Genomic DNA, 25,884 nt, shown 5'->3' with positions numbered 1-25,884 from the left:
CATACATTGGAGTGGCTTTTTGTAGTTGAACTGCCATATCTACCATGTATTTCGTAGTTCTAGAATGTTCATCATGCTATATTTTTTTCAGTTACGGGAAGAGTAGAGAAAGAAATTCCTCTCTAGATTTCTGGCAGTACACTGTTTCCAACCAACTTTAGTCCCAAAAAACATCTTTAAATCCACCACCTCACGTCAATCCACACCTTTTAACATCCTTTTTAGCAACTTTTGTCAACTCAATTCGATCGTAGTAACATAAACTTGGTATGTGAAGATGAGACTGGAATAATACTCTAAAGGTAATAAAGCAAAGGAAAACCTCCTTTGTTGCTGGATTGAAGACTTCCCAAACAATAGACCACGGGAAAGCTGTCATGGTTCAAACTCACTTGGAGTGGCAAAGATAATTTATGAGTAGGATGATGATTGATGGACAAAATCTAGAGTGGATCCGCAATGTCTTAAAACTAGCTTCTGAAGGTGTTGGTTGAGAGGATTATGATGGGAGAGTGATTCATAAACAGGAAGAGGCTTTCTCTCAAGCAGTAGTATCCGACTATCACATACAGTTGGAACAGAGCTGCACCAAAACATGTCTATCAGATTGGTGGCCTTTTCCGCATCACTGAAGGATAAAAATGCTTTCCACACCTTTTGAAAAAAAGGGATTTCTGAGTTTGGATATTCCAGAACTGCCCTTTCAGATAGGCAAGAAATAGAGAAAGAAAATCGAGAAAGGGATCCCGCTGACCATTAACATAGAGGTAGGAAATTAGAGCTTCGATATTTAAATTTGGGATGGACTCACAATAGGAGCGAGAAAAAGTCCTTATACCAAAAAAGAGAGAGCGAGAAATAGCATTGTCTGAAATAGACAATGGCCCAACTCTGTTCTCTGGATGTCGTCCTATGGCCAGCTTTGGAGAAGTTGGAATTCCCAAATAAATATAGTTGTCGGAACTAAGAAAATGCTGACCTAAGGTATGCTTGCTAACTCTTAAATTTCATACCAATGGAAGCAGAGATGGACCAACCCCTTTTTGTTCCTGTGAGAAATATAGACTAGAATATTATTGAATTGTGTATCTAAATTGTTACATAAAGACCCTATTTGTAGACACTACATTAGAATCCTTTTCCAACTAAGATTCCTATTCGTATTCTAACACTCCCCATCAAGCTGGTGCATACAAATCATATGTACCTAGCTTGTTACAAATGTTACTAATACGAGGACCGGTGAAAGACTTGGTGAAGATATCTACAAGTTGATCATTTGACTTCACAAATTTTGTAACAATATCTCCTGGGAGTATCTTTTCTCTGACAAAGTGACAGTCAATCTCAATATGCTTAGTCCTTTCATGAAACACATGATTTGATGAGATATGAAGGGCTGCTTGATTATCACACACAAGTTCCATCTGATCGATTTCGCCAATATTTAGGTCTCTCAACAACTGTTTGATCCAAACTAGCTCACAAGTTGCAGCAGCCATTGCTGGATATTCTGATTCTGCCCTAGATCGAGCAACCACACTCTGTTTCTTACTCTTCCACGACACCAAATTACCTCCTACTAAAACACAATATCTGAATGTCGAACATCTATATTAGGGTAATCCTGCCCAATCAGCGTTTTTATATCCAGTGATATGCTCGTGGCCTTGATCCTCGAAGTTAGTCCTTTACCATGAGCTAACTTTATATATCGCAGAATACGAACAACTGCATCCCAATGACTATCATAAGGGAAAGTCATACACTGACTTACAACACTCACAGGAAAAGAGATGTCAGGTCTAGGTCTAGTCACTGTGAGATAATTCAACTTTCCAACTAGCCGTCTATACCTTTTTGGATTACTAAGTGGCTCCCCCGTCCGGGAAGGAGTTTAACATTCGGATCCATAGGAGTGTCAATAGGTCTACATCCCATCATTCCTGTCTCCTTAAGAATGTTTAGGGCATACTTGCGTTGAGAAATAACAATACCTAATCTAGACTGAACAACCTCAATAACTAGAAAATACTTCAATCTGCCAAGGTCTTTAGTTTGGAAATGCTTAAAGAGATGTTGCTTCAAATTGGTGATACCGTCTTGATCATTACAGTGATAACAATATCATTAACGTAAACAACCAAATAGATACACAGATTTGGTGCAGAATGCCAATAGAACACAAAGTGATCAGCTCCACTTCGAGTCATGCCAAACTGCTTAATTACTGTGCTGAACTTTCCAAACCAGGCCCGAGGAGACTATTTTAGACCATAGAGGGACCTACGCAATCGACATACAAAACTAGGTGGTTGCTCTATATAGACTTCTTCCTCAAGATCACAATGCAGAAAAACATTCTTAATGTCCAACTGCTAAAGAGGCCAATGCCGAAGACAACCATAGATAGAAAAAGACAGACATATGCTATTTTAGCCACACGAGCAAAAATGTAACTGTAATCTAGCCCAAATATCTGAGTATACCCTTTAGCAACAAGATGAGCTTTAAGTCGATCAACTTGACCAGCTGGACCAATTTCGACTGCATAAACCCAATGGCAACCAATAGTAGATTTACCTACAGGAAAAGAGAGCAGCTCCCAAGTACCACTCTTATGCAAAGCAAACATCTCATCAACCATAGCTTGCCTCCATCCAGAATGAGAAAGTGCTTCACCTGTAGTCTTAGGAATAGAAATAAACGACAGACGATACAAAGGCATAATGGGGTGATGATAGACGATGATAACTCAAGGATAATGTGGGTTAGCATTTCAAGTGGATTGTATACCTTTTTGAAGTTCAAGCGGTTGGCTCGGAGGAGGAAAGTCCGCAGTAGGAGCAGGGTCCGATGCATGACATGAATCATATGGGACTGGTGCTGGACGCGGACAACGATGATAAGTCAGGAGAGATGGCACTACAATGGGAGATGTAGAAGTAATTGTAGATTTCTCAAAAGTCGGTACAGGTAAAACTAGCATTATGAAAGGCGCTTGCCTTTAGCCTTTGGCAACAAGGCGAGGCGAGGCAAGGGGTCATCGCCTTTTTCCGGCAAGGCGAGGCGACTTCAAAAAGGCGTGCCATGGCGACAGAAAGGCGTAAGATGACGTGGTGTGGCGATGCAATAGGCATCGCCTTTTTATTTTTTTATGTTTTTTAAGGTCTGACTTAATAAATAAAAGCCAAAATTAGGGTTTTTTTTGGGTATTTTTGCAAACTTGACCTTCACAAGACGCTCCTCCTCTTCTCCTCCTATTTCGCGATTGCTGCTCCTTCGTGGAGACTTCTTCTTCGCGAATCGCAATCGCAACTACTGCTCCTTCTCAGGTATGAAATCTTATCTCTAGTTCTTCTCTTCTTCTCTACTCTCTAGTCTCTACTCGGTTTTTTTTTGGTGGAACTACTCTATTTTATTTTTTTTGGGTGGAACTACTCTGTTTTTCAGTATTTAGAGTTTGAGACTATGCTTGGTTCTGTACTTCTGTGGTATCACTGGGCTGGAGTCTGCCTATATTTTAAAAAATAATAATTTAATCCTTCTATAATTATTTCTTCTCTACTTAATTTAGTTTTATACTAATTAATATAGTATTTATTTGTCCATAATAGTGAATTCAATGTCGTCAGATGCTAACAAAAAGAGGGACATTGCTAATGAATGTTATTGTTATTGAGATTTAGGATATTTATATATGCAATTAAATAATTTACATTTTTTGTATTAATTGGCGCCTCAATTCAAATAGGCGAGCGCCTCGCCGCGTGGCGAGGCAGGCCCTTGTCGCCTCTCGCTGTCCAAAACACTGGGTAAAACCTGAGGTATGGGTAAGACTAGATACATCAAGAATGATCAGAAGATGTACAGTAAGGATTAGATTCAAAGAATGTGACATTGGCGGACATAAGGTATCGATGAAGATCATGTGAATAGCAATGATACCCTTTTTGAACTTGAGAGTAACCAAGAAAAACACATTTGAGGGCATGAGGGGCCAATTTATCTTTTCCTGGGGCTAAGTTATGAATAAAACAGTGCTCCCAAAGACACTAGGGGGGATAGAGTAGATATGTGATTGAGGAAATAGTATGGAATGTGGAACCTGATTTTGAATTGAGGATAAGGGCATTCTATTTATTAAATAACAAGACGTAAGGACTGCATCTCCCTAAAAATGCAGCGGAAGATGGGATTCAAGGAGAAGGGTACGAGCCATCTCAGTGAGATGCCTATACTTCCTCTCTGCTACACCGTTCCGTTGAGGGGTGTATGGACAAGTAGTCCGGTGAATAATGCCTCGGTGAGTCATAAACTCCTGAATTGGGAAGATAAGTATATCTAAGGCATTATCACTACAAAAAGTACGAATAGAAACACCTAGCTAATTTGTATTTCAGCAAAGAAACTTTTGAATATAGAAAATAAATCAGAACGATCTTTCATTAAGAAAACCCAAGTGCATATTGAATAATCATCAATGAAACTAAGAAAATAACGAAATCCTAAGGTTAAACCGACTCTACTAGGACCCCAAATACCATAATGAACTAATGAAAAAATATACTCTAAATGACCCTCAGTACTACGTGAAAATGCAGCACGAGTGTGTTTCCCAAGTTGACACGACTCACAATCTAATGTGGATAAACTAGTCAAACTAGACACCATCTTTTGTTGCTTGGATAAACTCGGATGTCCCAAAAATTTGTGGATTAGGTCTGGAGGATCTGTAATGGAGGATGCTATGAAGGAATTTGAAGAGGTGAGATAGTAAAGGCCTTGTGATTCATGTCCTGTGCCAATCATTTGTCCCGTATTGCGGTCCTGCATGAGAAAAAAATATCAAAAAATGTTATGCTACAACGTAGGGCATGTGTCAAACGACTAATAGATGCCAGATTAAAAGGGAGAACTAGGGGCATAAAGAACAAAATCTAGAGTGACAGAAGATAGGGGCTTGGCTTTTCCAACCCTTTTTGGTTTTGTTTGGATTCCATTGGCTAAAGCGATAGGAGGAAGAGATTGTGAATAAACAATACCGGACCAAAGTGATTTGTTACCAAAAATATGATTAGAAGCGCCTGAGTCCATTACCCATGATCCAAGTGTACTAGACTATGAAACACAAGCAAAAGAATTACCCACAACAGAAACATTAGGTTGAGCAACCGAAGCTACTTGCGGAGGTGTTTTCTGACTTGCTCGATACTGAAGGAACTCATCATATTCTGTCTGAGTAATAAGAGCATTATTGGATGGTTGATCAGGCTGAGGCTGAGCAACATACAGTACTTGTGGAGATATTTCGAAGGAATTCATTATATTCCTTTAGAGCAATAGGATCATAGCTGGGTGGTGGACCATGCAAAGTATAACATATGTCACGAGTGTGTCCAATTTTATGACAATAACTACACTTGGATCGAGGTTTCCCAAAATGTCCTCCTCGCCAATTGTCCATAGACTTATATGTTTGTTTTTCTATAGTTTGAGATGCGAGAATAGATGAGTCAACAGTGGGTGATGAAACTACTTTGTGACTAGGAGGCACAACAAGATGAAGTAGACGAGAGAATAATTCATCAATTGTAGGAACCGTAGGACTGGCTAGAATCTGGTCACGCACATAATTATGTTCAGTAGGAAGTCCAAGTGTGAGAACTAGAAATAATGTCTATCTATGCTCTTGTTGCTTTTCACGTTTGTAGTGACTGGCATCAAGGTTTCAAATTCCTCCATCACTGCCTATACCTGTCCCAAGTAAGTAGACATGTTGGATTCTTGTTTCTTTAAGTTGGTTATCCGAGATATCACATCATAGAATCGAGATATGTCATTAGTGTATAAAGCACGTGCTTTTTTCCAAACTAAATAACATGTCTGGAATGGGCAAAACAAGGTCATCAACTTTGAATCAATAGAGCGCCATAGGAGACTACATAATTGAGCATCCACTTTCTCCCATTGTGCTTTGGCTTTTGCATCCTCATCACTAGATTGTCTTTTCATCTACCACAAAAACATTGTTTGTTAATTGATCTTGAACACCTTGACCCTTGCACCACAACTCAACTGAGGAAGCCTAAGCTAAATAGTTTGAACTTCCTATTAATGGTTCTGAAGTGATTATAGGGCTTGAACTTCCAATCCCCGTATTTTTGGTGCCAAAAACTGAACCAAAGACATTTTTTCAAAATTTAACTCGAAAATAGTAAGAAACCTCTGGAAATTGCCGGAATCTGCCTACAGTGCTTGGAAACTGCCTGGAAATTCTGATTTTGCCGGGAACTTGCCGGAAACTGCTTGGAAATTGCCGGAATCCTAATTCCAGCGATCGGATCTGGAGAAAACTGGATGGGTTTGGATCAGAAATACTGGACCACCCCAACAGAAAAAAAAATAGTTCAAAAATAATGACCGGAGCAGCCCTCACACGCCGGCGCGTGATCCAGATATCGCCGTAAAATTTCCACTTTCGAACGGCATGTGAGAGTGCGTGAGGGGTTGTTTTCCGGTGGTTCCGGCTGGGGTTTGGTCGCCTGAGATTCCTGAGCCTCTTGATGGTGTTGGTTTTCGCACAATACCTTCAGAATGAAAGATGACACAGATCAGCCCTAACCGTCACCAAAATTTGACATGGTGACTTGGAAGTTTCTCACCAATGCTCTGATATCATATGAGAAATATAGACTAGAATATTATTGAATGGTGTATCTAAATTGTTACATAAAGACCCTATTTATAGACACTACATTAGAATCCTTTTCCAATAAGGATTCCTATTCCTATTCTAACAGTTCTTAACATAATGACGGAAATAGCACTGATGAGCTGGAAAGATGAGTAATGGACCAGATCACAATAGAGCCACCCACTTATTTACCTCACATCTTCTGCAGATTTTCAATTTCTTCTACTTCTGGTTATTGATTCAATGGAATTCAGTTGCGCAATTTGATTGATTTAAAACATTATTCTGCAAATAGTCTTCTGTTCCTAAATGACACAAGCAGACCATCTTGTGGCCAGGATGGGGTTCTTTACGTAGATGATCAGATGCATCTGTTGGATGCTACTTCATTTCTGTGGAGCATGTTGCATAGATATTTCTATATGCCTTGTAAATGGAGTTCCCACCCCTCCATTTCATAATATGCAATTTAATTATTAAAAAAGATTGAGTGGAAGCCATTTTTATATGAATTGTTAGCAGTTTTCTTGTAATGATGGTGTTGTTAGTTCCCCTATCATCTGAGGATGTATTTCAAATTTCAACTGTGCATTGCTTTGGACGGAAGAAGAATTTAATCCTTTGGTTCTATGCCCTCTTCCTCCTCATTTCTCACTTGGGTCAGAATCAAAAGAAAATCTTTATTTTTCTTTCTTTTATCAGTTCTTTTGACAGTAGAGCGGTCTCTTCATGTTATAACTAACGGTACTTTTGTTCTGTTATCAGGTGTACTTTGAGCTTCAACATCATGCACCTCATGTAAAAAAGATCCTCGATGATCAGCATTCTCGATTATGTAAAGCACAGCAAAAGATTTTGGAAGTTGAAAGGAAACAGGAAAACATCGAGGATCGTGTTGAGCATGCAGTTCAGTTTCACGGTGAGCTAGAAGAGTGCTTGCAAAGCCTGAGACACCTGCCGGCAGCACATAAGAGATCTCTATCTAAAGCTGAACGCGAGTTTAAGTCTGAACTTGGTAATATGCTCATCGAATGCCAATGTTTGATGTAGTTTTATTTTGGTTTGTTGTGAACGCTAGCTCATCATGGTGTAGAAACTGATATAATGCACGTACATATGTCTAGTCTTTTGCATTTTTCCAACAGACTATTTTCACCACCTCTCTGGATGCTCTAGAACCAACCCCTAATGGAGACTGGCCTGTAAGCCCTAACAATGGCCAATGAGTTATTTGTATGTCTCTGATAGTTCCACCAAATTTCTTGTTTACACACCTTACGAGGGGCTTCAGGGTGGGGGTTCCCTTTACCCACCTTAATTTGAAAATTCCTTAGCTAATACCCAACGATTTGGAAACATGAGAGACTATGTTTCCAACTCTTTGATCGTGTTAAGAGCCTCAAATTTTAAAAAATAAACTGAGGCAGAATCAACTGTCCAGATCAATTCAAATGATCCAACAGTCTTATCTTTTTTATTCTATGATTTTTTTCTCTCCTTTTTTGAGTTTTTCATTCCCAGCACCTCCTCCTTCTCCACCTCCATCAAAACCACCACCGCCACCACTGGCAACACCCTTTGTTCTCGACCACCACACTGCTTTCAAGACCTCAACAATCCCACCTCAAACCAGTCTAGTGGAGTTACTGGGGTCAGAGATGTTTGGCGGCATTTATGGTGGTCATGTCTTTTTTCTTTTGTGTCGAGCTGATGCCAGATTGGTGGGTAGAGAGAGAAAATGTGAGTTGAGTGAAGAGAACAATAAGTTTGTGGGGGATGGGGATGGATTAAGGGGGGTGGTTAAAGTTGAAAATCGGTGGTCGTGTGAGGGCTGTATAGATTTTTTTAATGGCTGAATGGGATTTTTTGCTAGAATTGAGGGTGTACAGACAGATTGCGACTGGTGTTTTTCTTTTTCTTGTGGGTGGAGTCTGAAAGGAAGCGAGGGTTCTTATGTTGAAACAAATGGGGCGGGCGGTCCGTAATGATGGTCAAATAGTGTCTCACTGTATGAGTGGCGTGTAATACTCATCCTGAGATAAAGTGGTCTGACGGGGGTGTTAGCTACATAATTTTGTTTATTAGGATAGTAAAAGGAATCTTATTCTTTTAGTGTTTAAACAGGAAAAAGGTGTAAGCTTGGGTGGAAAAGTATGTATTGAGTATTAATTTTTCTGTCTTTAATCTTTGCGCATGGAACTGAACATTATGTTTTTACATAACACAGACAGATTTAGGGGAGTGGAGTTGGATGCTCTACGCTCTTCTATTGAAGCAGTAAATGCCAGGTTGAAAAGATACACACATTCTCTACAGGCCAACCGATCAAATGAAGAGCGACAAGTATCAGTGAGGAGAATAAGGCATGTCGAAGAAAATGAAATGTCACTGCTTAAAGCATCACTTGAAAAGCTGTCAGTCGTGAACAGTGAAAATGCAAAGAAGGTTAAAGTAGTTGAATCGGCACTGAAAGGCCGTGAAATAGGCACTTGATGATCATATGTTGATATTTGCTTGTGATGCACAAGTCAAAAGTTGTTGATACCCAACTTGATTGCCTTTGTGACTAGTAAGTGTGTTATTGCCAAAATTATATCATTCTCTTAACTGAAATTACGAATCGAAGTAGGTTACTGGTGCAAAAGCAATTTGTATATGCAGACATCAATGACATGAGCATTGAAAGTAGCTTTAGGCCTTTTATTAATTTCCCCCAGATTATTCGTTTTTTATTTAAACCTAAGCACACCGTTTTAGGTTGATTTTTCATACATTTTATGCAGTTTTGAATTTGAACTAAAAAAACCTCCATGAACTAGTCTGTAATCATCAACCACACTAAAAGCAAGTTTTGCAGAAAAAATACTAATAGAAAACCGTTATATTTATACTTTTTTGATATATTTGTCCATGTCACAAACTATAGTGAATTTGTCTAAAAGATAATAAGATAACAATTTTTTAAACCCTTCCTTTCTCCCCATCTCTATCTATCTATAAGTATGTCATTAGTGAGTAAACTTTCAACTAAATTATGACTTTGATATTTTGAAGATTTACGACAATCAGAAATTCATATAAAATATAAAATAAAGAGGAAATATAGAAAGAACATACGGAAAAAAAAGTTAATAATGCAACATCATTTTTACGATCATAATCATCATTAAAAAATAAAAGGAAAAAAAATGAAATTAATGAACAATCTTCCGAGCTCTTGTTGACTCCACTCCCATAGACCAATCACAATTTAATAGCCTTCGATAGGGGGTGTACATGACCGGATTGGTTTGGGTTTTTCAATTATCAAATCAAACCATTTGTGTCGAATTTTTAAATCTATAAACCAAACCAAACCAATAAAACTCGGGTTTTTCAATCTCCGGTTTTTTTGGGTTTTTCCGGTAAAATATTCATACAAACGTATAATTTACTTATACTTCAAATATGTCTTTAATCCTACCAAAATACAACTATCTAAGGTGTTTCTTAAGAAAATAACACAAAATATGATATGAGTAATGACACTAACATATCCAACAAAAAAATAATAATAATGAAATTGCGTAAAACAAATATTGCAAATTAACAAGTCATAATGAACATGATCATAATTTAAAAGTACTAAATCATGCTAAAATAAGTTTAATAAGTATTAGTTACATGACTAAATATTAAAGGAAATTAAAATTAGATTATGTATTTGAATTGTCTAAACCAATGTAAAATCAAAGAACAAGTATTCAATATTATTGTCATTCTTAGTGTTGAATTGATTTTCTTTTTGCATTAGTATTAATTTGATTTTGATTTAAGCTTTATTATAATTATCAACATCTGTAGACTATAATCTTTATTGAACCATTCAGAATTCTAAGTTTCAAACTTGAAATAATATATTAAAAGATAAAAACTATGAAAAAGTATAAGAAATATTTAAAAATTATATCAAAGTAAATATTTTTATGTATAAAATAAAATTTTAAAATTATATATATAATGTCGGGTTGGTTTGGTCTCGGGTTGACTTTTTTTAGTTAAAACCAAACCAACCCAAATATAGTCGGGTTTTTTTTTTCAATACCAAACCAAGTCAAACCAACCACTAGTCGGGTTTTTTTTCTTGGTTTGACTCGATTTGCGGTTTGATTCGGTTTTCGGTTCGGTTTTGTACACCCCTAGCCTTCGTCTTATTCTTCAAGTCAACTAAAATATGAATATAATAAGCATTGAATACATAACAACTTAAGAGGCTAATATAATCATTAATGTCTCTATTTTTTTTATAGGAATATGAAATAGCAAATAATGTCATGAATATAATTATTAATTATTTTAGGGGTTAGGATGATAAGAAGTTGTGAAAATAATAAAAATAAAAATCATTAAATTATACATGAAATTTAGAGAAATGACCTTTTAATTCTTAACATTGCATATTTAATATAATTAAGAGGGTTAAATGAGCGCTTTTTAGTACCTTTTTATATAGCACATAATTGAGAAAAAATAAGTTATATTTGCTTCATATTATATACAGCCAAGCATATGATTATCAATAGAATTCTATAATTCCATTTCTAGACTATATATGTCAAATACAAATTCTACATATATTTCTAGACATATGTTCAAAACTTCACAATAAATGAAGATAGTTTAATAATTAGAAACTTCACCGAATTTTGACTATCCCTCCATATGTCTTTAAAAACGAAATCTAAATCAAATAATATTGCAATGTAGTGAATAAATTTGAAATTCCCTACAAATACAAATCAAAAGATAAACCCACATTATCAATAAAATTTTCTACCTATAAATCTTCATGTATCATCACTTCATACTTTGATAAAATTTTGATTTCTACAAATTCCCCCTACTTCAAGACTTGTCGGAGTGTTGACTTGATGAAACCCAAACACGAGGCCTGAAGTACTCATTTTCCACCATTGCGATTTTTTGTGGCTTCAAATTTGCAGATTTGATTTGTGAGAGAAGAGATGAAGGGCAAATTTGGTCCCACTAGCATGCCAATTTGTTTTCAACAAATTTTAAAGGTGATAGAAAATAAATTGCAGTCACAAAAAAATATGGAGAAACAAGAATATTTTATTGATAAATATATATGAATACAATTTTGTTCCTTCCTTGATTCGTCTCTCATAAGATTTCTATGTGATTTGAGGGCCATTAGTGACGTATTTCTCTAACGAGGATGATTTTGTCCTAATCTCCATAAAAGGATTTGTGGATCTTCTTAAAGTATTTGATTATCAAGAAGGGTCTAGCATATTTGATCTCTTTTATGAATATCCCAAGATTTTACAGAATATTCGAAATTTTGATATTTATGAATACCCAAGAGTTTATGGAATATTCAAGATTTTGATTTTTATTTATCTTTGTGAATATTTCATGAATTTGCTGAGTATTTGAGATACCCCTTCAAATGGAATATAATACCCTCTATATAGACATGAGCTAAGAGTTTGGGTAGAGTAGCTTCCAAGAACCATAACTAAAATAGAACTTGTCTTGTAGATTCCTACAAAATTTCATGTCTACAAAATTATTATGAAAAAATTGTAATGGTTCATAAATGTGGATTATGATAATGGTAACAACTATTGATGAGACTATTTCTCATTAATCTGTAAATACTATAGTAAATTATTGACCAAAAATATGAGAAAAATTTAAAAAATCGACAATAAAAGGTAAATAGAATCCTTGGCTAAAGAGAAGTGTCATATCAATTTCCCTTTACCTAGTTTTATATTTTATATAGATATAGATTTTATCGTAGATACTACTATACTTGAAGCACAAATCAGAAGTAAGCTCCTGCAAAGTTATTCTATTAAAGTATTCTAATTCTTGAGATCATTAAGCTATCTAAAATTTAAAAAAGGTAGAAAATCAAGAGAGATGTAATTCTTTAAAATAATGTAAATTACAAAATTAGAAAAAAAAAAGTGACATCAAGTTAACAATTCTTTTACCATCATTTTTTTTAAGTAAATCCGCCGTCATATTTTGATAATACATAGATTAATAAAATATTAAGAAAGCATGGAAGTACAAAAAAATGAAAAGAAAGACTTGAGAATGAAACATTTCTTACCTTCATGTACTTCTTTTCTATTATATGTTAATTCATGACCAATATGATGAAGAAAAGAAAAGATAATCTTGATGTGAATTTTCATTAAATTAAATATGAATTTATATAGGTAAAATAGAGGAAATGAAAAGAAACGCTAGAAATATTTCTTACATTCATGTACTTCTTTTTTGTTACATGTTAGTTAATTAACAAACCAATATGATGAAGAGGAGAAAGGGTAATCTTGAATGTTGATTTTCATGAAAATAAATATGAATTTATATAGGCACATAAAGGAATACCATAAGGCATCATAAACTTACAAATTAAAGTTTGAAGGTTATGGACATAAACATTATGGGGGTTATGAATAAAATTAATATTAAAAATTAAAGAGGTGTAAATAATGAGTAATTACTCCTTGCAAATAAATTAAATAATAAAGAGAAAATTCTTAAAATATTATTATTTTATGATTAGAAGAAAGAAAAAAAAGAGATTTTTTATTTATTTATTTTTTAAAAATTAGAGTAAAAATTAAAGAGGTATGAGTTATGGATAATCTTATCTTATCTTATAGCTTATCTTATCTATCTATATATAAAAAGAGAAGAAAAAATGTCACGTGTCAGCATCACAAAAAACAAAATTTATAAATTGTTAAAATTAATTTAAATTCTAAAAAAAAAATTACAAACGTACATAAAAAGCTGCTATTACTTTAATAATAATAATAATAATAATATAATAATAATAATATAAACGAGGTAATTTTAAAACAGTTCTAAAAAATAGGGTATGTAATTCCTTTTTTTGGGGGGAGGTTATCATAAATTTCTCGCATCTCGTAAAGCCGCTAAGAAAGTCTCAGTTAACCCTTTAAGAGTTAAAGGTTTAAAAGCAATTTGAATCATGCCAATATGCAAAAACTTATATTGAGATCTATATAAATCAATATCTCGCTTATTTAATAAACGAATAGTTTGTTCAGACGAGTTTAACGCCAAAGATTGCTCTGTTGTTTTAATCAACTGTTTATTTGAGATTTTATCAAACCAACCATAATGTTAAACATTGTTCAAACGAAAGATAAATCATCTGATGTTTCTGATAAGGATATTCCTTCTGTATCCGAGATGGATTTTAATCTTAATGATGCTTAATGATGAGAGAACATCAAATTGATTTTAGTCCAGGTTCACTGGCAAGAAAATATATTCAAAACGAATTTTTAAATGAAAAATGGAACCGGTTTAAAAATTAGTTTTTTGACACTTATAGTAAAGAAGATTTAAATAATATTTCTCAAGAGTTTTATGAAACTTGTGCATTACATAATCATATTATGTTCTTGTGCCTTGGTTTATAACCACTTGTTTGCCTTTATTCATCAACGTTCTTGAACGATCTTACAAAGATGAATCAGATAATATTATTCAATCCATTTATCCTCCTCAAGCTCCGTTTATTTTACCAAATAATACTGGTATTACTTTTACTGTTTTTCATAAATTTATTGATAAAGAAGTCGCCGCAGTAAGTATAAATGAAATTAATCGTCTTATTTCTCAAAATAATTATTTGGGTCTATCTGTTAAAGTTATTGGTGAACATATTTGTTCTCTAGACAAAAAATTAGATAGCCTGTCTAATCTGATTGTTCAAATTGATAATAAGCTAAAATCTGTGAAATAAGTTCGGAACAGGCTTCTTCGTCAAAACAGCCTGATGTTCATATTCAAAGGCCTCCTGAGATTCACGATTTTATTCTTAGACCTTTGCACCACTTTGAAAATCTTCTTTATAAAAAGTTTTCTCAATTTGGTGCAAGTGCGAAACCGATAAGTATAACTGAAGATTTTGCAGATGAGATGGAAGCCACTTTTGATTTCAAAACTCAAATGGAAATGGAAGTTAATAAACTTTATGGGTATCCAAAGAAGAATAGTGGTAATACTGCTTATGCTAGAAAACCTAGCAAGCAAACATATTACTATCCCAAGCCTACTCCTCAAGATGTTTTAATAGAGGAAAGAGATTGAAATCAAACTAACACTTCTTATAGTGGAAGTGAGATTTATGAATGGAATCTCGATGGGCTAACTGATAGGTAGTTGACGATTATGGTCCATAGGATGCTTATGTATGCTACTATCTGCAAAAGTGTTAGTAACACTGACAAGACCATTTGCAAGATGATTATTGCAGGATTTACCGGTCAACTAAGAGGATGGTGGGATAATTATATGCCCTCTGATGTGAGAGCAGCAGTAATTAATGCTAAGGCAGTAAATGAAGGAGTTGATAATTTAGGCTTTGCCCTTGTTCAAAATAGAGAAGACGTTGTGTATACACTTATTTTGACTATTCTTGAACATTTTAGTGGTAGATTTACCAATCAATATGAAACCATTAGATCTCTACTAAATGGTCTTTATGTAGACATTTAGGTGAGTTTAGATGGTATAAAGACACTTATTTAAGTCGGGTAATGGAACTTCCCGAAAATGGTTTAGAATTCTGGAAAGCCAAATTTATTGATGCCTTACCTTCTTTATTTGCAGAAAGAGTAAAAAAGACTCTTAGAAATCCACAAGGTATTATTCCCTATAGTGATTTTACTTATGGAAAGCTTATTGGGGCTTGTACTCAAGAAGGCATAAATTTGTGCAATGAGTTAAAACTCCCAAGACAGCTTAAGATGGATAAGCTTAGAGAAAAGTCTCAATTAGGAGATTTTTGTACTCAATTCGGTTTACCCGATGCTTCAAAAAGCACTAACCGAGAAACTTCTAAATCAGAATCTCATAGATCTCATCATAAAAAAAGAAGATCTAGACGAAGGACTAGAGAAGAAAGAGATGAGCGTAGGACTCATCGTAAATCTCATAGATTTACCAGGAATGGGTCAAGGCGAAATCTTGCTAAGATTAAGTGTTATAAATGTGGAAAATTTGGGCATATAGCTCCAAATTGTAAGCTGAAAAAGCTTAAGACTCTAGAACTTGATGATGATATTCAAGAGAAGATTTATAGTTTTCTATATACTTCTGGTTCCGAATCAGATTATAATGATTCTTAAGCAAGTTATGCAACAGAGGATGAGCAACCTGAGCCTTCTAAGGTTCATCAAGATTCGAATGATGCTTGCAAATGTCATAGTGATATTTGTCACTGCGAACATGATGAATTTTACAAGCTGCAATCTCAGTTCGAAGACATGAATATGTTCACTATCACTGCAGAGAATGTGATAGAGCTTCTAAAAGAAGTTACCGATAATACTCTTCGTGAAAAGATCATTCAATTGGCTGCTAGTAAAACTAGCTCTTCAACTAGTTTTCCTAGTAATAAAAAGGTTAAAGATGAGTTTAATTATTCTGCTCCTTACTCCTTGTCTGAAGTTCATAATAGACTCTCTTCTAAACAAACCATGATTATTCATGATACCTCTTTTGATGATTTAAAATGAGAAATTGAACATTTGAAGGAAGAAATTAAATTTCTTAAACAAAATCATATTATTTATGATCACCGTCTTATTCAGATTGAGTCTGCTAATAGCAAAGGAAAAAATAAGGTTGATGAATCTACTGCTGAAGAAAATACTCTTGCCAACACTTTGAATATTGATCCGAAACAAAATATGTTTTTAGGAATGATGCAAATTGTTACAGCTCATAAATGGTATGTTAAATGTACTATATTAATTGATAATACTTTTTCTATAACTAACATTGTTATGATTGATAGTGGCGCTGATGTGAGTTGTATTCAAGAAGGTTTTGTACTTACTAAATATTTTGAAAAAACAACTCATATGGTTAAATCTGCATCTGGTCATGCTTTAGATATAAAGTATAAATTATCTAATATCCGTATTTGCCAGAATAAAGTTTGTATTCCCCACTTCTTTTTCTTGGTAAAAAATCAGTTATATCCTCTCATTATTCTTGGAACTCTGTTTATAAATGAAATTTATCCTTTTACTAATATAAACACTAAAGGATTTTCTGCTACTTGTAAAAATCAAGATATTACTTATAATTTTATCACTGAACCTATTTCTCGAGATATTAATGCTTTGATTGAAATGAAACAAAAGCATGTCGATTATTTACAACTTGAGATATGTAGTATGAATATATTCGATGCTTTGAAATCTACTAAAATACAGGAAAAGATTAAATTCATTTCTGAACAAATGGCCATTGATATTTGTGTTGATCATCCTAGTGCTTTTTGGAATAGAAAAAAGCATATTGTAACTCTTCCATATGAAGATAATTTCTCTGAGGAAAATATTCCTACCAAATCTCGTCCTTGCCAGATGAATACTGAATTGGTCGAATTCTGCAAAAAGAAAATTGATAATTTATTGCAAAAGGATTTAATAAAACCTTCCAAGTCACCCTGGTCTTGTACTGCATTTTATGTTAATAACGCAGCAGAAAAAGAACGAGGTGTTCCCAGATTAGTAATTAATTATAAACCTTTAAATAAATTTTTAAAATGGATTAGGTATCCTATTCCAAACAAAAGGGATTTATTATCAAGACTATATGATGCTAATATCTTTTCAAAATTTGATTTAAAATTTGGATATTGGCAAATCCAAATAATTAAAGACCATTCTTATAGAACGACATTTAATGTTCTGTTTGGACAATACGAATGGAATGTAATGCCCTTTGGTTTAAAAAATGCTCCCTCGGAATTTCAAAAGATTATGAATGATATTTTTAATCCTTAGTTGGATTTCATCATAGGTTATATTGATGATATTTTGGTATACTAAAAGACTCTTGAAATGCATATTAAGCATTTAGACATTTTTAAGAAAATAGTTATTCAAAATGGTTTGGTCATATCTAAACCTAAAATGAGTCTTTTTCAAACAGAAGTTAGATTTTTGGGTCATTTGATTTGTCAATGAAAAATGACTCCTATTCAACGATCTATTGAATTCACATCAAAATTCCCTGATATTATTATAGATAGGACGCAATTGCAGCGATTTCTGGGAAGTTAAATTACATTTTCCCCTTCTACAAAAATTTGTCTCGAGATTTAGCTCTGTTATACGACAGGCTAAAAAAAGATCATAAGAAGCCTTGGACTAATAGTCCCATAGATCTTGTAAAGACTGTTAAAGAAAGAGTTAAATTTTTGCATTGTTTAACCCTTGCTAATCTTGCTTGGCCAAAGATCGTTGAGACATATGCGTCCAATATGGGTTATGGTGGAATATTAAAATAGATTAACCCGCATGATAAAAATGAATACCTTATTCGGTTTCATTCAGGAAAATGGAGTGATGCTTAGAAAAAATATGCAACGGTAGCTCATGAAATGTTAACTATCGTTAAATGTGCTTTAAAATTTCAGGATGATCTTTACAATCAGAAATTTGTGATAAAAACAGATGCTCAATCAGTCAAATATATGTTTGATAAAGATTTTAAACACGATGCATCCAAATTAATATTTGCTAGGTGGCAGGCACAATTAGCCCCTTTTGATTTCGAAATTCATTATAAAAAGGGAAGTGATAATTCCCTCCCAGACTTCTTATCTAGAGAATATCTTTCTTCTTAAAACAAAATGGGTTTTCTTGACTTCTTTACTGATATTACTTTGGTTACAATTTTGAAGGCAGTTCCTCTTAATAGAGATTTACAGGAACGTATTTTATGGAGAATTATAGACGGAATGGTGATGGATATCGTCGTCAATTACATGATTGAACAAGAGTTATATGAAAGACTTTATTGTTTTGAAGTTTATGACCTTTTAGATGATTAAAACTAAATGTTATGTTTGCAGAATGGATCCTCCTTGGGTAACCAAGGCTAGAGGAAGGGGCAGTTATACTCGCGGAAGGGGAAAATCATCCTCCTCAAAAACATCAGGATCGTCATACGAATCCTTATCCAGCTCTCCAATTATACAAAGGGGAGGAATGTGCTTGGTAAAACTAACAAGCTCTTCAAAAAAAGCTACTTCTTCGATACATCTGGATGATATTCTAAAAAATAATCCATTATACGCCCAACTGAGAGCATATTTATCTCAAAAGCAAAGTAATACTTTTGTATCGGTGGCGAAAGAAGAGGTTGATGATATTAGATCCTATGAAAGGGTAGTAAAGAAAGAAATAATATTTTTTATTGAAAACTCTGAGATACAGAGAAAAGAAGAACCCTAGAAGATATTCTAGCGATATTTACTTAATGGATTATACTTCCCAGGAGAGTCATACAAAACTCGCTCGTATTACGAGATCATTTTAACGAATACATGTAGTGTTGAATTTCAGAACTTCTCAGGTTATAACACCAGCGAGAACGTTTATAACTTCTCCAAAATGATCATAAAGCAGATTATATCAATTAAAAATTGGGGTATATCCTCGATGAAAGAAAGGCAGATCAACCTCAATAAAATCCCTACCAATTTCACTTATTTGGATTATATTAACGCTTTCAGCAAAGTCCTTTATTATAACAATGAAAGGCATAAACATACTTGATTTATCAAGGTGTGTGCAAAGATATTTGTTGACCCAATTCCTAACTGGTTCTTGAACTGGTGGTCATACCACGGACCGATGGTAAAGATTTTACCTGATCCCTTTTTAAAGTTATACAAAAACTGGGTTAAGGTTTCACTAGACCTTAATGATTTATACCACTCAGATCATGTTTGTTATATAAAACAAATTAAATAAATTTATTTCTTCATAGAATTCTCGATGCCATGGATCCATAAATGGACCCCGAATGTAGGTTTTACTGAAGAACAAATTCCATGCTTATATCGGATTTATTATAATAATTTCTGGGATAAATTAATGAAGAAGGATCCCATGACTAAATCATTATATGACCAAGAACTATTGAACTCTATTTCTCAAAGAATCCAAGATTATGGTACTATTACTCACAAAGGAATAATGGCTGACAACTCCGTTAAACATATTGCCAGAAGAATTTCCATTCAAGATGGAATAAAGAAGAAATGATAGAGGAGTATTTGGATGAAATTAGGAGGAATCTACTCCTCAATATCACTCACTATGAAAAATCAGACACTTCAATGAGAAGTGAAACAAGTGATGATATCGCAGATGATGCTCAAGAGGCCCAACCTTGTGAATCGGCGAAACCCGTGACAGAAGATATGCTGTCTAAAGCAGAAGGTTTACTTAGGGAGTTGAAAAAGAAAGACAAGATGACCACTATTGATTAACAGTAGATACACTGTTAAACCACAGTAGAAAAATTATTACTGTACATTTGGGACCCATTGATAAGGGACCCATGGTCACTGTAAATCACTGTAGATCGGTCAGTGTAGATCACCGTAGATAGATCCCTTTTTCTTCTATAAATAAGGTCTTTTGTAGTTTGAAGGAGGGCGTCGAAAAAAACTCTCTCTCTTCATTAAAGTTTTTTTTTTAAGTTGTTTGTTTCTCTTAGTTTGTAAAGTTCTCGGTTTGCTGGAGGTTCACCGGAAGTAAATAAAGTTATTGATATTTCTCATCGGTCCTGTTGGCCATTGTTACAAGGAAATTTAATTCTCTTTCTTTTAATTTTAAATCTTTTTATATCTCCGTTCTGGAAGCTGTGACTATGTCCGACTAAAAAATTTATATCTATGCCGGATAACTGACTTCTCTTTTATATAGACCATGAACGGATCTAAGTTTTATTTAAATATAGAAGAATTTTAGTATGGCTTCTCGACTTGGTTCTGAGATTGAGGTATACAGTCAGATCTAGTACTACTTTTATTGGCTTTGTCTTTATAACTCCGTCTGATGAACCGTGCTTTTTAGCCCGAAATTGAGTTTGATAAGTAGGGCGCTTGATACCCAGTTAGAACTATCAGACACATGGGCTCGATAAAAGTATGTATTAGCTTCTTGACAGCCCCTTTACTTGGGTAAAATAATTAAACCATGCAGTCTAAGAAACTATGTTAAAATTCTTGTGTATTTCGATTCTTATGTAGTTGGACTACCTCTAAGGATATTGACTTGCTTGATCTATGACTGGGCGGACCACCGCCAGGTCAGTGATAATAATAATAATAATAATAATAATATATCTACCTCTTCTAGTCGAGTGCTTTTAATATCTTCTTGAACCATAAAAAAGAAATTATATCTATGCCGGATAACTAACTTCTCTTTTATATAGACCATGAACGGATCTAAACTTTATTTAAATATAGAAGAATTTTACTATGGCTTCTCGACTTGGTTTTGAGATTGAGGTACAGTCAGATCTAGTACTACTTTTATTGGCTTTGTCTTTATAACTCCGTCTGATGAGCCGTGGTTTTTAGCCCGAAATTGAGTTTGATAGCGTCTCATATTGGGTTAGAACTATCAGACACACGAGCTTAATAAAAGTATGTATTAGCTTCTTGACAGGCCCTTTGCTTGGGTAAAATAATTAAACCATTTAGTCTGAGAAACTATGTTAAAATTCTTGTATATTTTGATTCTTATGTAGTTGGACTACTTCTAAGGATATTGACTTGCTTGATCTATGACTGGGCGGACCACCGCCAGGTCAGTGATCCTGTAACGTTGGTATCAGAGCCTTAGAGCACAAGAAAAAGCTTCCTCATCAATACATCTGGAAGATATTCCAGAAAGTGATCCATTATATGCTAAACTACACGAGTTTCTAACTCAAAAGCAAGGTGATTGTTTTGCTTCAATCGCCAAAGAAGAAGTTGATGATATCAAAACATATGAAAAGGTAGAAAAAAGAGAAATAATATTTCTCTTAGAAAACTCTGACATACAGAGAAGAGAAGAAACTTGGAAGATATTCCAGAGGTATTTAGTTAATGGACTTTATTTTCCGGGTGAGTCATACAAAACTAAGAAATATTATGAGACTCTGCTGATAAGCACATGTGTTGAATTTCAACATTTTTCAGGATATAATACAAGTGAGAATGTTTATAACTTCTCTAAAATGATTATAAAACATGGTTTAATTATTTTACCCAAGCAAAGGGCCTGTGAAGAAGCTAATACATACTTTTATTAAGCCCATGTGTCTGATAATTCTAACCGGGTATGAGACGCCCTACTTATCAAACTCAATTTCGGACAAAAAACCACGGTTCATCAGACAGAGTCATAAACACAAAGCCAATAAAAGTAATACTAGATCTGACTGTACCTCAATCTCAAGGTATAAATTTGTGCAATGAGTTAAAACTCTCAAGATAGCTTAAGATGGATAAGCTTAGAAAAATATCTCAATTATGAGATTTTTGTGCTCAATTCAATTTACCGGATGGTTCAAAAAACACCAACCGAGAAACTTCTAAATCAGAATCTCATAGATCTCATCATAAGAAAAGAAGATCTAGAAGAAGTACTAGAGAAGAAAGAGATGAGCGTAGGACTCATCGTAAATCTCATAGATTTACGAAGAATAGGTCAAGGCGAAATCTTGATAAGATTAAGTGTTATAAATGTGGAAAATTTGGGCATATAGCTCCAAATTGTAAGCTGGAAAAGCTTAAAACTCTAGAACTTGATAATGATATTCAAGAGAAGATTTATAGTTTTCTGTATACTTCTAGTTTCGAATCAGATTATGATGATTCTGAAGCAAGTTATGCAACAGAGAATGAGCAACCTGAGCCTTCTAAGGTTCATCAAGATTCGAATAATGCTTGCAAATGTCATGGTGATATTTGTCACTGCGAACATGATGAATTTTACAAGCTGCAATCTCAGTTTGAAGACATGAATATGTTCACTATCACTGCAGACAATGTGATAGAACTTCTAAAAGAAGTTACCGATAATACTCTTCGTGAAAAGATCATTCAATTGGTTGCTAGTAAAACTAGCTCTTCAACTTGTATTCCTAGTGATAAAAAGGTTAAAGATGATTTTAATTATTCTGCTCCTTACTCCTTGTCTGAAGTTCATAATAGACTCTCTTCTAAACAAATCATGGTTATTCGTGATACCTCTTTTGATGATTTAAAAGGAGAAATTGAACATTTGAAGGAAAAAATTAAATTTCTTAAACAAAATCATATTATTTATGATCACCGTCTTACTCAGATTGAGTCTACTAATAGCAAAGGAAAAAATAAGGTTGATGAATCTACTGTTGAAGAAATTATTCTTACCAACACTTTGAGTATTGATCCAAAACGAAATATGTTTTTAGGAATGATGCAAATTGTTACAGCTCATAAATGGTATGTTAAATGTACTATATTAATTGATAATACTTTTTCTATAACTAACATTGCTATGATTGATAGTGGCGCTGATGTGAGTTGCATTCAAGAAGGTCTTGTACCTACTAAATATTTTGAAAAAACAATAATACAAGTGAGAATGTTTATAACTTCTCTAAAATGATTATAAAACACGTTATTCATATTGAAGATTGGGGTATTTCCTCAATGACTGAAAGACAATTCAGTCTAAACAAAGTCATGGTAAGCTTTACCTATTGGGATTATATTCAGGCATTTAATAAAGTTCTCTGTTATACTTGGTTCTGAGATTGAGGTACAGTCAGATCTAGTACTACTTTTATTGGGTTTGTCTTTATGACTCCGTCTGATGAGCCGTGGTTTTTAGCAAGATTCTTCTAAATATAAGTCATTACGCAAAATCAGATTCATCAATGCGTAGTGAAACAAGTGAAACTATGCACGAAACCCAACAATATGAAGAAGAAAGTCCAGTGGATGCACGGAAGAAAGAGGAAGATTTATTGGCAAAATTAAAGGACAAAGTGTAAAGCTTATGCGCGTCGGTAGCGGGCCCGCGCTACTGTAGCAACACTGTTCACCAACAGTAAATACACTGTTACCAGGATCCAGATAGGGGCCCAGTATCCTGTACAAAGATGTTTTTTTTCTATAAATAGGTCTGTTTTTCTTTAATTGAGGGCAAGTTTTAGAAACCATCTATCCTTCTTTCTACTTCTCTCTCCCCACTTGTAAAATATTTTCAAGTATTATAAGCTTACCGGACTTTGGCTAGAGGAATAGTAAAGTGTGTTGTTTGCTACAAGGTACTTCCTTTTATTTTCAGTTTTTATCTCCGAGTTAAGCCGTGACTATGTCAGACTAAGAAATTATATCTATGTCGGATAACTAACTTCTCTTTTATATAGACCATGAACGGATCAAAGTTTTATTTAAATATAGAAGAATTTTAGTATGGCTTCTCGACTAGGTTCTGAGATTGAGGTACAGTCAGATCTAGTACTACTTTTATTGGCATTGTCTTTATGACTCCGTCTGATGAGCCGTGGTTTTTAGCCCGAAATTGTGTTTGATAAGTAGGGCGTCTCATACCCGGTTAGAACTATCAGACACATAGGCTTAATAAAAGTATGTATTAGCTTCTTCACAGGCCATTTGCTTGGGTAAAATAATTAAACCATGCTTTATAATCATTTTGGAGAAGTTATAAACATTCTCACTTGTATTATATCCTGAAAACTGTTGAAATTCAACACATGTGCTTATCAGCAGAGTTTCATAATATTTTTGAGTTTTGTATGACTCACCCGGAAAATAAAGCCCATTAACTAAATACCTCTGGAATATTTTCCAAGGTTCTTCTCTTCTCTGTATGTTAGAGTTTTCTAAGAGAAATATCATTTCTCATTTTTCTATCTTTTCATATGTTTTGATATCATCAATTTCTTCTTTGGCAATTGAAGCAAAAGAATCACCTTGCTTTTGAGTTAGAAACTCCTGTAGTTTAGCATATAATGGATCACTTTCTGGAATATCTTCAAGATGTATTGATGAGGAAGCTTTTTCTTGTGCTCTAAGGCTCTGATACCAACGTTACAGGATCACTGACCTGGCGGTAGTCCACTCAGTCATTGATCAAGCAAGTCAATATATTTAGAGGTAGTACAACTAAATATGAATCAAAATATACAAGAATTTTAACATAGTTTCTCATACTGCATGGTTTAATTATTTTACCCAAGCTAAGGGCTTGTCAAAAATCTAATACATACTTTTATTAAGCCCATGTGTCTGATAGTTCTAACCGGGTATGAGACGCTGATATACCGTGAGTTTACGGTATTTCTAATACATTTCACTTACAAGTTGTGTGTGTCTAGGGCCTTTTCATATTGGTTTTTATGTATTTTATCATGTTTTGCAGGAAAGGTGTTCAGGCGCGGAAGTTTAGAGACAGCTGAAGGAAATGCATAAAAGGGCATCCACGGAGGTCATCTACGGACCGTAGGTCCATTCACGGTCCGTAGGTGATGACCGTAGATTAGTAGGAATGTGTTGAGGACAAATCAGGGAAATCTGACAAAGTGTGGAACCACGGTACCCATTGACGGTCCGTAGATGGATCTACGGACCGTACTGTTGATCCGTAGAGTGAGACTGCGAGGGTTCCAGTACCTGATTTTTGAAGATCCTAAGTATGGAGCTACGAAAGGGATTGACGGACCGTAGGTCGATCTACGGTCCGTGCTGCTGGTCCGTCGTTTGCTTCAGAGAAGCTGATTTTTGGATACCGAAATATTTTTCTAAGTCCCGAGTGACGGAAGGGACTTACGGACCGTAGATCAATCGACGGTCCGTAAGTCAGTCTCGTGGATCGAAGACGCGTACCTGAACAAAACTTTCCTTAATTTGTTTCCTTTTTTATTTAGGATTTGTTTTCTATAAATAGGACATGTAAACCTCGTTTTTGAGAGTTAGACACTATTATTCTATTTTTGCTTTGTAACTTTGGAGATTAATTTGCAACCCTAGCAATTATTGATTTCCCAAGTTCGTTTTTGAAGATTTTGGCTTTGCAATTCAAGTTAATTCTCTGGGTTTATTATTCTCTTTACGTAAGTTCATGATTGCTCCATCTAAAATTATGAATTGTGTTCTTGCTAATATGAGTAACTAAATCCACAACTAGGGTTGCGGGAACCATGATCGATTAACAAAGTATGAATAGTAAATAAGCAATTCTTGACTAGTATTTTGCATGCATTGATAATTCTTTCGTTTAGAAGTCTTTTTAACGGTGGCCAAC

At 34.4% G+C, this 25,884-nt stretch overlaps 2 protein-coding genes across 4 annotated transcripts in view; both read left to right on the top strand.

The window, feature by feature from the left end:
- LOC125877785 (nuclear pore complex protein NUP88) overlaps positions 1 to 9,468 on the top strand; it is a 44,705-nt gene extending 35,237 nt beyond the window's left edge. For both annotated transcript variants that reach the window (XM_049559051.1, XM_049559052.1), the window contains 2 exons: positions 7,463 to 7,712; positions 8,925 to 9,468. In XM_049559051.1, coding sequence (XP_049415008.1) covers positions 7,463 to 7,712; positions 8,925 to 9,190 — 516 coding nt within the window. In that variant the 3' untranslated portion in view covers positions 9,191 to 9,468. The remainder of the gene's footprint in view (positions 1 to 7,462; positions 7,713 to 8,924) is intronic.
- Positions 1 to 25,884, top strand: part of LOC125877792 (lariat debranching enzyme) — a 200,669-nt gene that overhangs the window by 35,230 nt on the left and 139,555 nt on the right. The gene's annotated exons all lie outside the window — the stretch shown is intronic.

This window comes from Solanum stenotomum, chromosome 9, assembly GCF_019186545.1.
Source record: "Solanum stenotomum isolate F172 chromosome 9, ASM1918654v1, whole genome shotgun sequence".
NCBI lineage: Eukaryota > Viridiplantae > Streptophyta > Magnoliopsida > Solanales > Solanaceae > Solanum > Solanum stenotomum.
Note: the sequence above shows the minus strand (reverse complement) of the source record. Positions and strands in the feature narration are given on the sequence as shown.